A 17,796-nucleotide genomic window follows, 5' to 3' on the forward strand; every position below is an offset into this window, starting at 1 on the left:
ATGTAATGAGCAATTGGGGAATGGGATTTGTTTCACATCAGATGTAAATGCCCAAATCTACAGAGCTAACAGAATTTAATAGATTAAAAAAAGGCCATTCTTAGATCAACCTCTTGATTGGCAAACATTGCGGGCACAGATCTGGCAAATAGGTAGAAAGTGGGAAAATGTGAAAGTCAATTTTGGCAAAAGAATAAAAAAGCATATTATCAAAATGGTGAGAGATTATACAGTTCTGAGGTGCAGAGGGTTATGGGGTCCCACAGCATGAATTACAAAAGGCTGGTATGCAGATACAGCAAGTAATTAAGAAAGCAATAGAATGTTATCTTTTATTGTTGGGGAACCGAATACAAAAGTTGGGAGGTTCTACAGGGCATTAGTGAGATCACATTTATTTTGTACAGCATTGGTCACCATCTTTAAGGAAAGATGCATTGGAAGCAGTTCAGAGAAGGTTTACCAAGCTAATACTTGGTTGTCTTGTGAGGAAAGGGTGGACAGGCTAGGCTTGTGTCTGTTGAGTTTAGAAGAGAAAGAGATGATTTGATTGAAACATATAGTGATCCTGAGGGGTCTTGACAGAGTGAATGCGGAGAGGATGTTTCCTCTTGTGACAGATTCTAGAATTAGAGGCTGCTGTTTAAAAACCAAAGGTTGCCCATTTAAAATGGGGATGAGGAGAAATTGTTGCACGCAGAGGGTTGAGTGTCTTTGGAACTCTTCCTGAAGCAGGGCTAGAAGCAGCATCTTTGAATATTTCTAAGGCAGAGGTGGAGAGATTCTTGGTAAGCAGGGGAATTGGTAGATGGGATGCAGATTTGAGGTTATTATCAGATCAACCATGATCTTATTAAATGGTGGACAGGCTCAAGGTGCTGAATGGTTGACTCCTGCTCAAGATTCATATGCTTTATAAACTCATACTATATTGTTTGAATTATACTTTTTTGCAGATTTGAATTTGCATAAATAAGTAGTTCAAGTTTTATGAAGCTATGAATAATTTACAATTGGAGAGGAGAATATAGAGACAACAGGAGTGATGTTCCACTCCAGTTTTTGAGGAGTGTGAAAAGCGGGCTGGACAGTGAGACGAATAGGAATCCCAAAATGGTTTTTACACCAGCAGGATTTCCCTGCTCCACTGTCCCCACCCCAACCCTGCTGATAACATAAGGGGAATTCCAATTTTAAAAGTCAGGGTTGCTATTTGCATCTATTTAACAATGCACATCAGGATTTTATGTCTACTAATCCCTTCCCACGTTAAATTGTCCATTCACATCGACAAGAATCACAACAGATCTCCCACAACATACGCCTGGCTATCAGAACCTACCAGAAGTGCCTAGGTGAGTATAGCCCCCAGAAGGCAGAGTGTCATGCCCAGGCAGTACCCTGATGCCACCAGTGCTGGAGGGGATCTCATGGGGAGATGCAGGGATTGAGGGAGATTTCCACTTTGTTTTCCACATTGAGAAGCGCCCTCGATCCTTTAAAAGCCAAAGTTGCTGGCAGCCCACCTCGCCAGCATGATATCGTTGGATCCACCCCGTAGATTTATTTTGACAGGATATTTAAAAATATAGTGGGAAAACTCAGTGTAGCCAAAAAGTAGGTAAATTCTGCCTCTTTTGTATGAAGATATTGTAAAAATGGAGCAGTTTAAGAGAGGGATAAGGAAAACAAAAATTGGTAGTGCATAGTAAAGCTTAAAGTTTAAAATCAGTCTGTTTAAAAAAAAGCATTGTTCATTGGGAACCGAACTGGTGAAGAGGTAATGGCATTAGTAGAGGATACAAATTCTTTGCATTTTGCTTTAAACACCTTCATCATTTATCTCCTCCCCAATTCTCTCGTACACAATTGGAGAGAAGGCAATTCCTATATTTGTTAGACGCAAGGTGAGGGATGTCAAATAAAGACAGTGGACATTTTCTGGCCCCGTTTGATGTAGGTGCAAATCCTGTTATGTCGGGAAATTGTTACAAGAGGACCATACCAGGATTTGTACCAGGGAGGCCTCAGAATATGAGGTGGGATTCTCCGGCCTCCCCGCCATGTATTGCCCGTCGGTGGGAGGTGACGTATTGTTTGGGGAATTCTCCTGTCCCACTGCTGTCAATGGGAAGTCCCACTGGCATCATGCCATGCTGGCAGGAAACCCGTGGGTGGGGTTTCCTGCCAGCACTGCCAACGTGAACAGCTGGAGAATTCTGGCTGAAATCTTCCCTGACCCTTGCCAGTGATGTCATCAGGCCAAGAAAAAAGGGAGCCCTGATCTTTGTGGAGTTGGGCTTGCCAGGGTCTTTAGGTCCGGCTCCTCACAATGCTGGCGCAAAACACACCTTCCTACTTTAAAATGGCAAAGAGTGGGAGGATCTGTACAGAAAGCCTGCCAATTTCTCTGGGGAGAATCACAGAATACCACAGTGCAGAAGAGGCCCTTTGAGAAACACGCCAGTTTTCTGTCTGAACCCGACACTTTATCATTTATTGGGAAAATTCAATCCAGTCTTAGAGGAATTGGTTGTTTGTTTAACTCTGGACATACCACAGTTGCTCCTGTACTGGTTTGCCCACTTCCTAGCCAAGGCATCGAAGAGGAAGTAGAAAGTTGACTGGATCCAAAATGAGCCGTGCTAGTTTGGCCAGTGCTCACCGTTGAGCGATGGTCAAGATCGTCGGAACTAAAAACAAAATCATTATGACTGTGTTACAACTTTGGATAATGCAAAAATTGTAATTCAAATTTAATCTAGAATAAGGATATATATTACACTTAAGAATCACTTCATTGGATTAAATAAAGCTTAGAACCTTCTTGATTCTCTGTCTGAATCTTCACCAATCCAAGTATAAGGCTGAGCAGCTAGAATCGCAGATACATCAAGTTCTTGCACATCATGCGTTGAAGCCAAAACCATCTCATTGGAATTTGCCTTTTACAGGGGAGGAAAAAAACTAAATTCAAGTAAAAACAAACCAAAGTACAGAAAAAGTCTGTAAAAAAATGATCAACTATGACCTTTAATATTACAGTAGATATGCGTAAAAAGAAAAAACTTGAAAATGCTGGCCATCTGAAGCAAACCAAATATTTATGGAAATGCAAAGCTTGATATTGGTTTTAAAACGGTGAGGAACATAGGAGCAGGAGTAGACCACTTGGCCCATAAAGCCTGCTCTGACTGATCTAGCTGTGGTCTCAGTTCCACTTTCAGCTTCCATTAATTTCTGGGGAGCAGAATTTCACAAAGCAGTGACCCTGTGAGAGAAAATAATTTTCCTAATTTGTCTTAGCAGGGAGATCTTTAACTTTCAACCAACATTCCCTAGTTTTAGTTTCCCCCCAAAAAAATCCCCTCAGGGTCTTATGAGTTTCTCTTTCTTCCAGTCTCCAATGGGTATAGGCTTAACCTGTTCAACCTTTCTTTACAAAATAAACACTTCATCCCAGGAACGCATCTAAATCTTCTCTCAACTGCTCCGAAAGCAATTCTATCTTTTTTTAAATAAGGAGGGGTGAATCTCGCAGTCCGCTGCAAAGCTTTAGCTGTGAGGCCCCCCGGAGGTCAGGGGCAAGGGTGGGGATGTCCCCCGGGCATTGCCAGGTTATGATGTGGATATGCCAGCGTTGGACTGGGGTAAACACAGTAAAAAGTCTGACAACACCAGCTTTTAGTCCAACCGATTTATTTGATAGTAAACTCACTAGCTTTTGAGGGGTTTCCCTCTTCAGGTGAATGGAGAGTTCTGGCCTCAGACAGAGCATGTAAAGCACAGTTTACAGATTACTGATTAGAATGAGAATCTTTACACCTAACCTGCTGTTCAAGTCCTAAAGTGGCTGACAATGTGTGCGGAAGGAGCACTGATCACAGGTTAAAGAGATGTGTACTGTCTCCAGACAGTACAGTAAGTGAGGTTTTGCAAACCCAGGCAAGTCACGGGGATTACAGACAGCGCGACATGAAACCAAGATCCTTGTTGAGACCGTCCTCATGTGTGCGGAACTTGGCTATCAGTCTCCGCTCAGCGACTCTGCGCTGTCGTGTGTCGTGAAGGCCGCCTTGGAGAACGCTTGGCAGTGCCAGCCTGGCCACAAGTGGAAAATGGCAATGCCCAAGGGGGCACCTTGGCATTGCCCACCAGGCATTAGACAGTGCCAGAGGGGACTGGGCCTCAATGGGGGAGGTCCCTCTGCCATTCTGCAGTGACAGAGGAAGGGAGGCCAGCAACATGGAGGGCTTGTATGGCTACTGGTGCGGGGCTGACCGACAATTGAGAGACTGGCAGTGGGGGCCTACAACGCATGCACTGATCTCCACCATAACGAATTGGTGCACGCACAGTGCCCCACTCAGTGCAATGCTGCCACCCTCAGAACGGGACAGGCCCCGCTAATGACATGCTGGCCTGCATAGCAAGAGGTTTGAGTACAGGCATAAATCTGTCCAGCTACAGTTATACAGGGCCATTGTGAGGCCACACCTTGAGTATTGTGTGCAGCTTTGGTCTCCTAGTCTGAGGAAGACTAGCGAAGGTTCACCAGGCTGATTCCTGGAATGGCAGGACTGGTGTATGAAGAAAGGCTGGATTGACTGGGCTCGAGAGGGGATCTCAGGAACATATAAAATCCTGATGGGACTAGATAGGTTAGATACAGCAGAACGTTCCCAATGTTGGGGAAGTCCAGAACTATGAGTCACAGTCTAAGAACATGGGGTAAGCCATTCAAACTGAGATGAGGAAGAACTTCTTCACTCAGTTCAGAACCTGGTGGAAGTTGGAATTCTCTACCACAGAATGCTGTTGGGACTAATTCATAAAGATGTTCAAGAGGGAACTGGATGTGTCCCTTGGACTAAAGGGATCAAGGTGTATGGGGAGAAAGCAAGAGTGGATACTGAAAGTGCATGATCAGATATGACACACTGAATGGAGGTGTAGCCTCAAAGGGTTGAATAGCCTACCACTGCACCTATTTTCTACGTCCATGTTTATGTCGTAATATTTGATATGATACCTTACTGAATGCCTTTTGGAAATCCAGGTCTACCACATCTACAAGTTTCCCTTTGTTCACCTTGAATGGTACTTTGTCAAAAAACTAAGATTTACAATTTTCCTTTTACAAAGCCATGTTGATTTTGCCTGATTAAATCGTGATTTAAGAATCTGCTATAATCTCCTTAATAATGGATTCTAGTACTTTCCCTATGACAGATGTTATGCTCAATTGCTTATAGTTTCCTGCTTTCTGCCACCCTCCATTCTCAATTAAAGATATTACATTAGCTATTTTCTGGGCTAGCTGCTGGTCAACTGCTAATTTCAGGCACCACAAAACTGCAGCTGAACTAGGTTCAAGAGAAAGGAATAATAGTGTGGGGACAGGAGAGTTTGTAATTGTAGTGGCAGCAGAGGGTGGCAGGTTGTTTGGTCAGGATGGAGTGGCAATTGTGCAGTTGGGGTCCAAAGGCAATTGGGGAAGAGTGCAGAGTTTGCAGATGATGGTTGGGGAGCAAGTCCTGGATCAGACAGGGGAGCAGCCAGTAATTGGTGGGGAGAAGGTTTTTACAATAAAGCTTTCTGTACCTGGAGTAAACACACCTGATCCTCCTGGCCCATAAGCAGTACTATAAAGACACTTACCTTATGTACTCAGCCTTTTATGTATCCTCTCACTTATTGGATTTCCAGTCACCTGGGAAACCCAGACTACTGTTTTTAAAAATGGAATCACTGTTGAAGTGAAGGCACACAGCCTCATTAAAATATTTCACTAAGTATTTAAATGACCAACCCGCCTCTGGCAAGTGGATTGGTTGCCTGTCGCTCATCTCCCTGTCATTAAAACTGTTAGCTGGCAAGTTCAAGGCACACTGAGTTTTTGATTCAGTTATCAGGCTTTAAACATCCCACTCAAACCTAGCGCATCTGCCCTTTCAGGTTAAAATCTCCTTCAACAGAGTTGATCAGTCTGCACCTGCAACGTGAAATGGCAAGTTAATATTTTATTAATGAACCTTTATCAGAGTTGAAAACTGAAAAATAACCATGACTTTTATGCAGGGTTGGAACAGATAATAAAATTGATGAGTGAAGTTGCTGATTGAGTGATCAATTCTCAGAAAACAGATGACATGAAAGAACTTCTCAGTGAGGCAATGGAAAGACTTTAAAACAGAAGATGCAAACAATTGAGGTGCAAAAAAGGTATGGGAGATCTATTGAAGGAAAGGAGTGAGGAAATAGGGGAAAATGGAAAAATAAAACAAAAATGCAGGAGGTCTGAAATTAAAAGCTAGTGCTGAAAACAGACCACTGGACCCCTGGAGTGCAATTTTCCCAAAATTACACAGTGGAAAATTGTGTGAAACTTGACACTTTTCTTCTGTGATTTAACAGCATTCTGTGCAATTTCAAAGTGCTGTCGAGGATCTTACAGCCAGCTGGAGGGGCAGGGCCTAAACACACTGGCAGGCAGCAGGATAGAGGGCACCCCAATCTCAAAGTTAAATTTCAAGCCCCCTCCTGACATTGGGACTCCCCCACCAATTCCACCTCCCCATCCGCCATCATCCCAGCCAGAACTCCAACAACAATGCCTAGCCTTGTCCCACGGGGCTTAGATGCCTCCATGCCCCTGGCACGGGATCAACACAACTAGTTTTTGCTTTCAACAACAAGTAGTGATTTGTGCTGGCATAATATCACGTCGCCGGGTGATGTGTCACATTACTAGGAGGGGTGGCCTACACTATGTTTGGGCAGTATGGCATCAAGCTCTTTAATAATATGTTAAAATATAATAATGTATGGAAACCAGGTTCACGGCCTGATCATGTCTCCAGCAGGGGGTAGGAAGATCTCAAATTGAGACTTTGCTGATGCAAGTCCAGTTTTTGGCTGCTCATGAGGTTTAGAAGCCATTATGGGATTTGTAACTGTTAGATTGCAGCTCTGGTACCAAAAACAGAAAGAGATTAACACTCCAGATTTAAAATGTCTCCTGCCTTTGGAAAAAAGTTCTGAAATTGGTTTGACATCCAAAAATTAACTTTCTTTCCCAAAGACTACCAGACCAAAAACACGTCATCAGTAACCTAAAGGAAAATGAAAAATGTTTAGGTCTGAAGTTACCCCAAATCCTCCGTGTGTATGAGAAATCTGTTTATCTCTACTCCTCCAATCTGGTTTGCCGTATTTGCTTTTCACAATGGGCTTTCCGCTATACTGGTGAGGTCAAATGTGTATCGCTGAACACTTCCACTCCCTGAACTTATCATTTTTGAACACCTCCTTAAAGTGGCATTTTGAACTCTTCAACTTTTCGCTTCTTACAATGTTCCAACCACATTCAATGCAACCTTCAGGGACAGTAGCATATCCTTCCCCTAAGCAACTTAGGAATGGAACTGTTCTTTGCAACGTTACATACAAGTTTGGACACTATCTTTTGGAGAGCTGAGCTCAGTGCATAAGTCTAAACACTTGTTCTTGCTTGTACAAGATCCAGCAAAATGTGCATTTGTGGTTCACTTAGTATTCGAGATACACATCACAATTTGTGCCTAGTAGTCTTCATGGTTAGGTCTAATATGGCAGCTACGGTACATCAAAATGCCAAAAAGAGATTAGAAATTATACAAAGATGACAAGATTGATTCCAAGCGATTGACAGTGTTGTTTGCAAAATATTTTATCTGATGGATAAGGGACCCAGAGATGGAAAGCTACTTATCTTTCTTACCTTATTAATTGCAAATGCCATTATGGCATCAGAATCTTTGTGAATAATCTTTGCTTTTCTACCCGGGTAGCCCATTTCTGTTTCAACCTAAAGGATAGTATTACATATGATAAAAGTATTAAAGTTATTCATATATCTACACATCTTAAAAGTTGACAGTGTGGTTTGCCTTTAAATTGGAAATAAAACACACAGCGAAACTTTAAAAATCACCAGCGTTACTATCTGTTTAATGGTTTTAGCAATGCAGCAAACAGCTGTATAAAAACCAGCAATATAATTTTTTTGAATTCACATGGAATGATATACTTGTGGTTGCACTGCAACCTCCACAGACATAACAACTATGAGATGGAGCTCTGCACGAGTACAATTATTTACTTTCACACGCCATTAAACAAGATGTTGAAGCTAGTGTATTTATAATAGCTGCTAAAGATGAGCGGGTGGGTAAGGGATGCTACCTTGTTGCTTCCACGGTGATCCACTACGCAGTTTTGTTTGACTTGGTCCACATGGTCTTCTACTGACTACACAACACAGCACACAGTCACAGCACATTACACATGCACAGAAATAAAAAAACGAAAATGAATAAAATGCTTTTACTGAATTAAAAAAATGAAGCCTTGGCAGTATTACATTGGCAAAACAACTTCACAAGATTGAACAAATTGACTGATGTCTTACCTATAAATTCATTGAATTTTGCCTTCTCTTTCTATACCGAAAGGGTTTCAACCTTCATCTTCTTATGCAGATGAGGCACATTTACCAACTGTTCATCAAATAAGTTAATACATTTGAAGCAAAAATCTAGGTAATGGGTTTCTAAATGTAGATTTGTGGCTCAACAATTAGAACCAGGAGAGGCAGTTCAAAATATCCATACTGCAGAGATCATGCTGGTTGCGTACAATAAAAGGATTTGAATTAAAGCTACATGAAAAACAGCCACACAACAGGGAAAAGTGGGGATGAGAGACAGAAAGGAGGGAACAACGGACAATGAAAGTGGGAAGAAAATGAGTCCAACATACTCCCATGCTCAAGGCTAAAGAACAGCACCGAAAACTGGCGAAGTGAGTCAAATAAGGCAAGTGTACTGTCATCCATAAAGCAGAAATTAGCTCTAAAATCAAACTTACTTCCCCATAAGAAAATAAACGATTCAAAGAAATGACACTGATAAAACTAGAGGCCAAACTAATATCAGTAAACATCAATGGGTTCCATTATAGGAGAAGCAAAAAGACAAGGTAAGGACATCACTAATATATGACATTGATCATCAGTCAGAATATTAGTAAATTCTGATAAACCCTATAACAGTATAACCCAAAAAGATTAACCAACTGGAAGCCTTCGCAGATGGGCTCGACAATCCTAATGTCTCCCAACTAAAGTGTTTGTTTGAAGGAATGATTAATTCAGAATGGATCAAACATCATTTAACAATATATTGGTGCAAAACACTCTCCAAACAACATTCAGTACCGAATATATGTTAATACTACTCTGGTAATTTTGCAACAATGCAGGCACTTTCAAGTCTTACAATGGGCATGGGGAAATGTTCCCAGACTCACTGAACAACGTGAGCATCAGACAAAGCAGGTAATGCTATTGGAAACACTGTACAAAACTACTAGAGGTGAAGGATGGTCTTTATACACAGCTGTTTATGGGAGATTTGGATAATACATTGACAAGGACAATACAAAAAAAATCCTCACTCATCCTAGGTCAGATCACACTGGTGGTAGCAGTGGTAAAGTTTGGAAAAGATATAGGCCAAAATTTATCCACCCCACAGTGACGGGACCCGCCACGGGGGATGCAACAACTTTCAGTCCCTGCAGTGGGTACGGCCAGAAAATGCCACTTGTTGTAAATGTTGTTGCAGCCCATCATTAGTTATTTGGGACTATTGGTAAGTAAGTTCAGACCATCAACGGACTCTTATAGAAGTTAAAAGGTTGACTTGCATTTTGAAGTGAGGAATCCCTGGGCTGCTGAGTGACAGGTATACAAGTGACTAAGAACAAGGAGAATTTACTCAAGTCTACAACGATGATCCTGATGATGAACATGGCCATTTCCCAAACAAAATCTTAATTGTTTCATACTTCTATGTTTGAACATGAGCTCTTCAACAAAAATGGCTAAATAATCCTCCTCATTTGCCACCAGGCAAAATATGTAAAAGTTTGAGGGAATAAAAAGTTCATAATAAAATAAATTCTGTAGTAAATGCTGCTCCCAAAAAAGTCAATGCTCTGCAAAGTTAGGTGAAGAATCGTCATGAAGAATCAGAATTTCATGACAATGTTTTTGACGTCACCGTAAGGTCAGAAGCAGCACTAAAATACACCTTTGGTTTACAAAACGTTTGTGGAAAAGTTTACAGTTTACAGAGAAAGGTGAAAAGTGGTTGATTTTCTTTGTAGAGGGAGATTATCCACAGCCTTTGTTGCAAGATTCAAATCATAATGTGACTGGGGAGCAATGAAATATTTATTCTTTGACTTCTGAAGAGCCTTCTCACAGTCTGATAGATACATTTAGAAACCCCAATGTTATGTGCAGAGAAGGCAAAAAGGATACAAACCACAATTCCAAATAAACAGGTAATATGTAGGCCTAGATGAACAATACTGCCAGGACTATAAAACAAGGCGGCAAGCAGTAAATTGATGATGTGCCTAACTTATTCAAGGTAATTCAGTGTGCATTTCCTTACACTAATATTAAAACAAATTGGATTAGCATTTAAGTAGCAATGAAGTTGATTTTTTTTGATATTTAAAAAACTTCCCTCCAGTTAGGTTGACATGGAAAATTAATTAAGGCTGGGATTTTCAATGCTAGTTGGAATTGAGAATTGGTATGGAGTGTGGCACTGGATCCCCCCCACCTCTGGAACGTGATTCAATTTTCAAAAGAATGAGAAGCCTGCTCACCTCCAGTTAATAGCCCATTAAGGTCCTTGAGGAGTTGTTAAAAAGGTTGGCATGGCTAAGGTTTGCAAGGTTGAAACTGCTGAACTTGAAAAATCATGTTAGTGCACACTGGGGTTCAAAGCAGGCAGGAGTTAAAATTTTTTTCTAACACTGAAAAAAATTGGGAGCTGGGGGATCTTGCACCACATTAAGTCCTTTTCTTTTGTATTCGGCCACTTTGGCCACTTTTGTGTTTGTTGAGTTCACTGGCCCTGACAATATACCTGCTCTCTTCCCCAAGGCAGAAGTAGGCCCCATTATGGTTGCCATCTATCTACCTTTGCCACTGGTGCTCTGCAGACAACACCTGCTTCCTGATAACATAACAGAGCTTGCATCTGGCCCAGTTAGGGCATTTACAGTTCAAGATCATGTTGCATGAGCAATGAAGCTGTGGTGTGGAGTCAAGATCCACAAATTTTCCAGGCGTTTCTTCCCAACTTCAGTTTGAAAATACAGCCCCAAGTCTGTATCTACTGTAACAACTGAGATTGCACAATAATGAATGTAATTTCTGCACCCATACACTCCTATTTTGTCTTTTTCCTACTTTCCTCTCCTGAAACTGGGTCATACTTCACTAGCACTAACTCAAAACTCAAGCATTCTTTATACAAAGCTCCAGACAGACTATGTTATGGGCAGGTTTATGACCATGGAGGGGGAGATAGGAGGCGGTCACACTCACTCAATGTACAGACAGATGACAACCTTTCCAACAAGGTTCACCGGATACCATAATCATTCTTAGCATGGTTTATTTCTGTACCCTGCAATGCAATTACTTAGTTCCTTATCTAATTCTTAAGCAGTACAAAGTTGCCAACAGAAATGCAAAAATTTAATCTAGTGAAACCTTTTCCATTAGCAGAAGTTAACAAATATGGATGCAAAAATACTAAGTGCAAGTTAATATAGAATATTACAGTACGATAAATAGAAAGACAATGTGCAAAATATGCACAAATTAAATGTACATTGTAACTGAATTTCCATGCCCTTTCTGATTTTGTGTGATATGATTAGTTAAGTTAAAGGTTTGTGCTGTAAATGGACATTGAAAACCCCAATTTCATTGTTAGAGTAAGGTCTGGGCAATTTTAATTCCTATCCTGAGGGATACATGAGGCATTGGGGGATGGGGTGTGGGAAAGCAAATTCTGGAGTTGACCAGAGTCAGAAGAAGGGAAGCTCAATGATTTCCCTCCAAGGCTTGAGAAGCACTCCTGTTCTTCTTCTCCCACAAGGAAATGGTAGAGAAAATTACAAAGTACTGTAATCATTGGGCATCTTCAGATTGCTTGACTTTCACAATCCAGAGTAAAACCTGCAACTGAGTTTTATTTGAGTTTATCTGCTGATGGTGCCAAAAATCCAGCAACAGAATTGATGGTAGTTGGGAGCATTTCAGAAACGCAGCCAGAAGGTCCTATCATTTTAACCAACCATTCGCCCCAATGGACAGGCTTGAAATCATTCAGGCTCTATTGTTAATACTAAACTGATTGCTTCAACTGAATTAATACAAGTTGACACATCATCATTCGCATCATTTGTGTTAAGCTTTAAACAGTCATACCAAATATGTATCAGATCTTTAAACCTGAAATATTAATTCCAGAGATAACATTTTAAAGAAGACAATAACTTTTGTCTTTACCCCAATTTACCTCACTTTGCTTCCTTTTCTTTGTGAATATAAATCTTATGAATGTGTCTTGCAGAATTTCTTGTTTGACCAAAAAGTGCCACAGCCTTTTAACAGGAAAGGTGGAATAATGCCTTGACCTGAAATAAAATAAACAAATGTGACTTTTGTACATAATAACTAAAATTAAGCCAATAAATTCAGAGTTTAATTTTATTGCAAAAAAGATTTTATTGCAACAGTTATTTTGTCAGGAATTTCATGATAAGAAGTGAATTGTAAGCTAGTTCACTAAACATTTCATGTAAATGCACATCATGATTAGAGTAATTGCATTCAGCTTCAAACCGTCAAGGCTGGGAACCCCGGCAGAATTTTATGAGAATGATTCTCAGTGTACAGCTAGAAATGGGAGAGTTGCAGATCTATTTTTGGGTGAGTTTTCATGCCCAATGCTATGTACACAGCGCACAGAAAAGCGGTCATGACCACTTCTAGCTGCTGCAAGCAATGGGCTGGGCTTAATTCATCAGCCAGTCTGCAAAACAAGCACATATGCAATAGCAGAGGTCTGACAGACAGGAAGAGTGCTGTCTGGGCTCTACTGCTGCAGCCAGCCTGAACACAGTCCCTTCCTCACAATCATAGGACATCACTGTTGATCGCGAGTCCCACACCACCTGGTAATGCAGCCCCCAAACGACTGAGTGCCGAGCTCACTAATGCCATGCAAATCAAAGTTATAATACATTTAAATAATTTACTTATCCTCTCAGCCTGGCGAGGAGCTGACCTCGCTGGAAATCTGGCTCTCAAAGTCACGAGAGCTGAGAAATCAGGCATGATCCTGATTTCTTGGCTCTTGCGCAATTTTACCAGTTCACTCTGCCCATCAATGGGCAGGGCAAACCAGTAAAATCCCAGCCTCCATCTTATTTTCCCTTCTCTAACGCAAGATGCTGAATCCAATGGAGCATCCCTACAACAATCAGGTTGAGGACAACTAACTTTGTACAGTACAAGATCAAACCTGGCTTACAAGGCTGAGACAAGCACTGGATAATCAGATCCAGGAGATTCATTACTTCAGTATTTGAAGCATCATTTAATGTGGACTATATATATATTTTGTAGAGCTCAAATTACAAGTCAGAAAAGAGGACTGGTAGCTTTTGGTAATAAATCATTAAAATGGCCTGTTCAGCATTAGCACGTGCTACAGAAATCAATTGAAATGCTGAGCTATAGTACTAAAGATGTCATTCATAATTCTAAGCAGGGAATGTTGAAGTTGTATCAGATCTTGATAATATTGCACCTGTAGGTTTGCTTAGGCCTCTATTTCAGGAAAGATCTAGAATTATTAAAAAGTCAGAGCATTATTCCTGAGCTCAGAGCATTGCGTTAGGAGGAAAGACCATTTTCCCTGGGACAGATCTGGAGACTTGACAGATAAGGTTTTTATGAATTTGGAAAATTTAAATCCAGAAAATTAAATGCAAACTTTAATAGAATTATTACTGGGATGACACGGTTGTCCTATGATGAGAAGCTGAGTTTATATTCTCTGGAATTTAGAAGGAGGACAGATGATCTCACTGAAACATACAGGTTATGAGTAACTTGACAGGGTAGATATTGATGTGCTGTTTCCCCTTACTAGGGAATGTAGAACAAGGGGACACAGCGTTAGATGATCAATCCTTTATCCTGAAACTGAGATAAGCAAAAGGCTTTTCAAAGGGTTGTGATTCTTTGGAATTCTCTAGCCTTAGAGTTGTGGATGTGCCATTATTAAATATATTTAAGGCAGAGATAAGTCCGATTTTTGGTATCTTAGGGAATCAAGAGACATGGGGAGCAGGTGGAAAAGTAGTGTTGAAGCCCAAGATCAGACATGGTTACACTGAAATCCAGAGCAGGCTCTATAGCCTGTTTGGTTTTCTTTTGCTTCATTTCTTTGCTGTCTCCTAAGAAAAAGGACTACTTTTCTATTTCTTTAGCTAATCTGACAACCATCTTTGGTCCAAATTTTCTGATCAGCATCAGAACCATGGTGGGACCACTACGTCTAATGAGGATCAAACAGAAATCTGCCTATTTACCTGATTAAAAAGGACCAAAGTTCCAGAAGAATTCCCTCATTGCAGGAATCCATGCAAAGGTCTGCAAAGAAGATCAATATAGAAGGCATACCCCCTTTCATGGCACTAGCTGCCATATTCTGGTAAATATTTCAAAGGCTTTTAATGAATAAATCTGGATTAGTGAATGAATGAGTGGATGGGTAGGTAGGTGAAGGATAGATGGTTGAGGAGCAAGTCGGGTTAGGTAGGTAAGTGGGAAGTTGGTCGGGTAGGCTAGTCAGTTGGTCGGGGTGCAATTCGGTTGTTAGGTCAGGTTGGTTGGGAAACTGTCAGGTACAGTTGGATTGGGATGGATTTATTGTGGAGCTACCCATGTATTATACTTGTTAACCGGAGTTATTTTTCTGAGTAACTATCCAGGTGTGTTCACGGATGTGTCCAAAGTTGTGGAGGGCCCCGAGCAGCAGGGAAATTGCCCACTGGAAGCCAAAACATCTCGGGCAATTGCCAGATAGATCCAAACATCAGGATTTGTGCAGAGTCTAGATGTGCATCTTCTGTTATATATTTGATTCCCACGATCCAAAGACCGGATTATTTTAGCAATTATTTTACATTTTGCGGCCTGTTTCTTTTTAGGACAATAAAATCTAATCCTCAATATTTTGAAAATACCTAGTACATTTGTTCTATGCAGAAAGTTTCAGGATACACACTGAAGTTAAAGGTAATCAGAGTTATCAAAATATGAATTTGGCTTCACAGAATGTACTCGTCATCTTTCCTGTTTGTTCTCTTACTTGAATGGAGTGTTTTCTGGTTCAAGCATTGCTTTGTGCCTCAGAATGGCTGGTCCACCAGCTGCAGAGAAGTCACTTGGGTAGGTGTTAATATAATTTGGAGGTGGGCCTTCAAACTCTTCCATTTTTGCCTGAAGTATTTGTTGCCAATTTTCTAAAGTCTGAATAACAGCATTACCCAATGGTGATGTCACTGGGAGATCTGTGAACAAAGAGACATTTACTTTGAAGAATACAGAAATGAAAGTCGCTTTTTAAAACTATATTCACTTCTGATGTAAATATTAATCTACTAATATAAAGAACGAAGAAAATTACAGCAAAGGAACAGGCCCTTCGGCCCTCCAAGCCTGTACCAACCCCCTGCCCTTCTTGGGACCATATCCCCCATTCATATCTTTTTCATGTACTTATCAAGACGACCCTTAAAGTCACTATTGTATCTGCTTTCACTACCTCCCCCGGCAGTGAGTTCCATACACACATCACCCTGTGTAAAAAAAACTTGCCTCGTACACCACTTTTAAACTTTGCTCCTCGCACTTTAAACCTATGCCGCCTTCTAAATTAAGTAATATTTTGTTTTTCAAAATCAAAGTGAAGACTTTTAGGGTGAAATATCTAACTTATTATTCCAATTTTCAGAATGTTACTTTTTGTTAAGCAATTTAATCTACATTTTGCAAAATTGCATCTTTATTGTGAATAATGAACAACTGTGAAATAACTTCTTTTAATTTTGCACTTTTCATAAATATTGAGTAAATGCCTCGGAGTGTCAGCATAATCTCCATTTCTATTAAATAAAGCTCTTTTCAGCCAGTTTAATCCATGAGATCATTAAAATTGTTTGTTTATAATAATAAACACGTGCATAGTGTGTGGTGAACATCAAGATAGATAAAAATAGGCTTCAAAATGACAGAAAGGGGCTGTTGGAAAATGGGCTTTCACCTGGCAAAGGAAATTCAAAACAGAAAAGCACGAGATGATACATTTTCATAGGAAGAATGAGGAGGGACAATAAGTACCAAAAGTGCAATTTTAACAGGGATGAAAGAAGAAAAATGTTTGGCACAAGAAGAATGTGACATGAGAAAAGCTCTTTTTTTAAAATGAAATGAATAGTTGGACTTGCAATGTCCTGCCTTACAGGATGGTGAATATAAATTGAAAAAAAACAGTTTTTAAAAGGGAATTAGACAAACACTTGCTGGATAAAAGAACGTCATGATGTGGATATGCCGGCGTTTTTTTTTTTTACTGTGTTTACCCCAGTCCAACGCTGGCATATCCACATCATGACGTTCTTTTATCCAGCAAGTGTTTGTCTAATTCCCTTTTAAAGACTGTTTTTTTCCATTTATATTCACCATCCTGTAAGGCAGGACATTGCAAGTCCAACTATTCATTTCATTTTAAAGAGCTTTTCTCATGTCACATTCTTCTTGTGCCAAACATTTTTCTTCTTTCATCCCTGTTAAAATTGTACTTTTGGTACATATTGTCCCTCCTCATTCTTCCTATGAAAATGTATCATCTCGTGCTTTTCTGTTTTGAATTTCCTTTGCCAGGTGAAAGCCCATATTCCAACAGCCCCTTTCTGTCATTTTGAAGCCTATTTTTATCTATCTTGATGTTCACCACACACTATGCACATGTTTATTGTTATTATAAACAAGCAATTTTAATGATCTCATGGATTAAACTGGCTGAAAAGAGCTTTATTTACACTCCTCGTCACAATAGATATCTTGGTGCTCTACACCAACATCCCCCACGACGATGGCATTGCTGCGACTGCCTCAGTACTCAATGCCGACAACTGCCAGTTTCCAGATGCAATTTTACAACTCATCTGCTTTATCCTGGACCACAATGTCTTCACCTTCAACAACCAGTTTTTCATCCAGACACACGGAACAGCCACGGGGACCAAATTCGCACCTCAATATGCCAACATCTTCATGCACAGGTTTGAACAAGACTTCTTCACCACACAGGACCTTCAACTGATGCTATACACTAGATACATCGATGACATTTTCTTCCTTTGGCCTCATGGAGAAAAATCACTGAAACAACTATATGATGACATCAACAAATTCCACCCCACCATCAGACTCACCATGGACTATTCCCCAGAATCGGTTGCATTCTTGGACACACACATCTCCATTAAGGACGGTCACCTCAGCACCTCACTGTACCGCAAGCCCACAGACAATCTCACAATGCTCCACTTCTCCAGCTTCCACCTTAAACATGTTAAAGACGCCATCCCCTATGGACAAGCCCTCTGTATACACAGGATTTGCTCGGATGAGGAAGATCGCGACAGACACCTCCAGATGCTGAAAGATGCCCTCATAAGAACAGGATATGGCGCTCGACTCACAGAACGACAGTCCCGATGCGCCACAGCAAAAAACCGCACCGATCTCCTCAGAAGACAAACATGGGACATGGTGGACAGAGTACCTTTCGTCGTCCAGTA

The 17,796-nt window shown here is 40.7% G+C and overlaps 1 protein-coding gene across 4 annotated transcripts in view; it reads right to left on the reverse strand.

The window, feature by feature from the left end:
- dmxl2 (Dmx-like 2) overlaps positions 1 to 17,796 on the reverse strand; it is a 163,605-nt gene that overhangs the window by 28,651 nt on the left and 117,158 nt on the right. For 3 of the 4 annotated variants that reach the window (XM_080213997.1, XM_080213996.1, XM_080214000.1), the window contains 6 exons: positions 15,300 to 15,501; positions 12,435 to 12,552; positions 8,227 to 8,292; positions 7,763 to 7,849; positions 2,824 to 2,945; positions 2,558 to 2,693 (listed from right to left, as the gene is read on the reverse strand). In XM_080213997.1, coding sequence (XP_080070123.1) covers positions 2,558 to 2,693; positions 2,824 to 2,945; positions 7,763 to 7,849; positions 8,227 to 8,292; positions 12,435 to 12,552; positions 15,300 to 15,501 — 731 coding nt within the window. The remainder of the gene's footprint in view (positions 1 to 2,557; positions 2,694 to 2,823; positions 2,946 to 7,762; positions 7,850 to 8,226; positions 8,293 to 12,434; positions 12,553 to 15,299; positions 15,502 to 17,796) is intronic. The other variant, XM_080213999.1, reaches the window with a different exon arrangement.

Source organism: Carcharhinus amblyrhynchos, chromosome 28 (assembly GCF_965287045.1).
Source record: "Carcharhinus amblyrhynchos chromosome 28, sCarAmb.v2.hapA, whole genome shotgun sequence".
In the NCBI taxonomy this organism is placed as follows: Eukaryota; Metazoa; Chordata; class Chondrichthyes; order Carcharhiniformes; family Carcharhinidae; genus Carcharhinus; species Carcharhinus amblyrhynchos.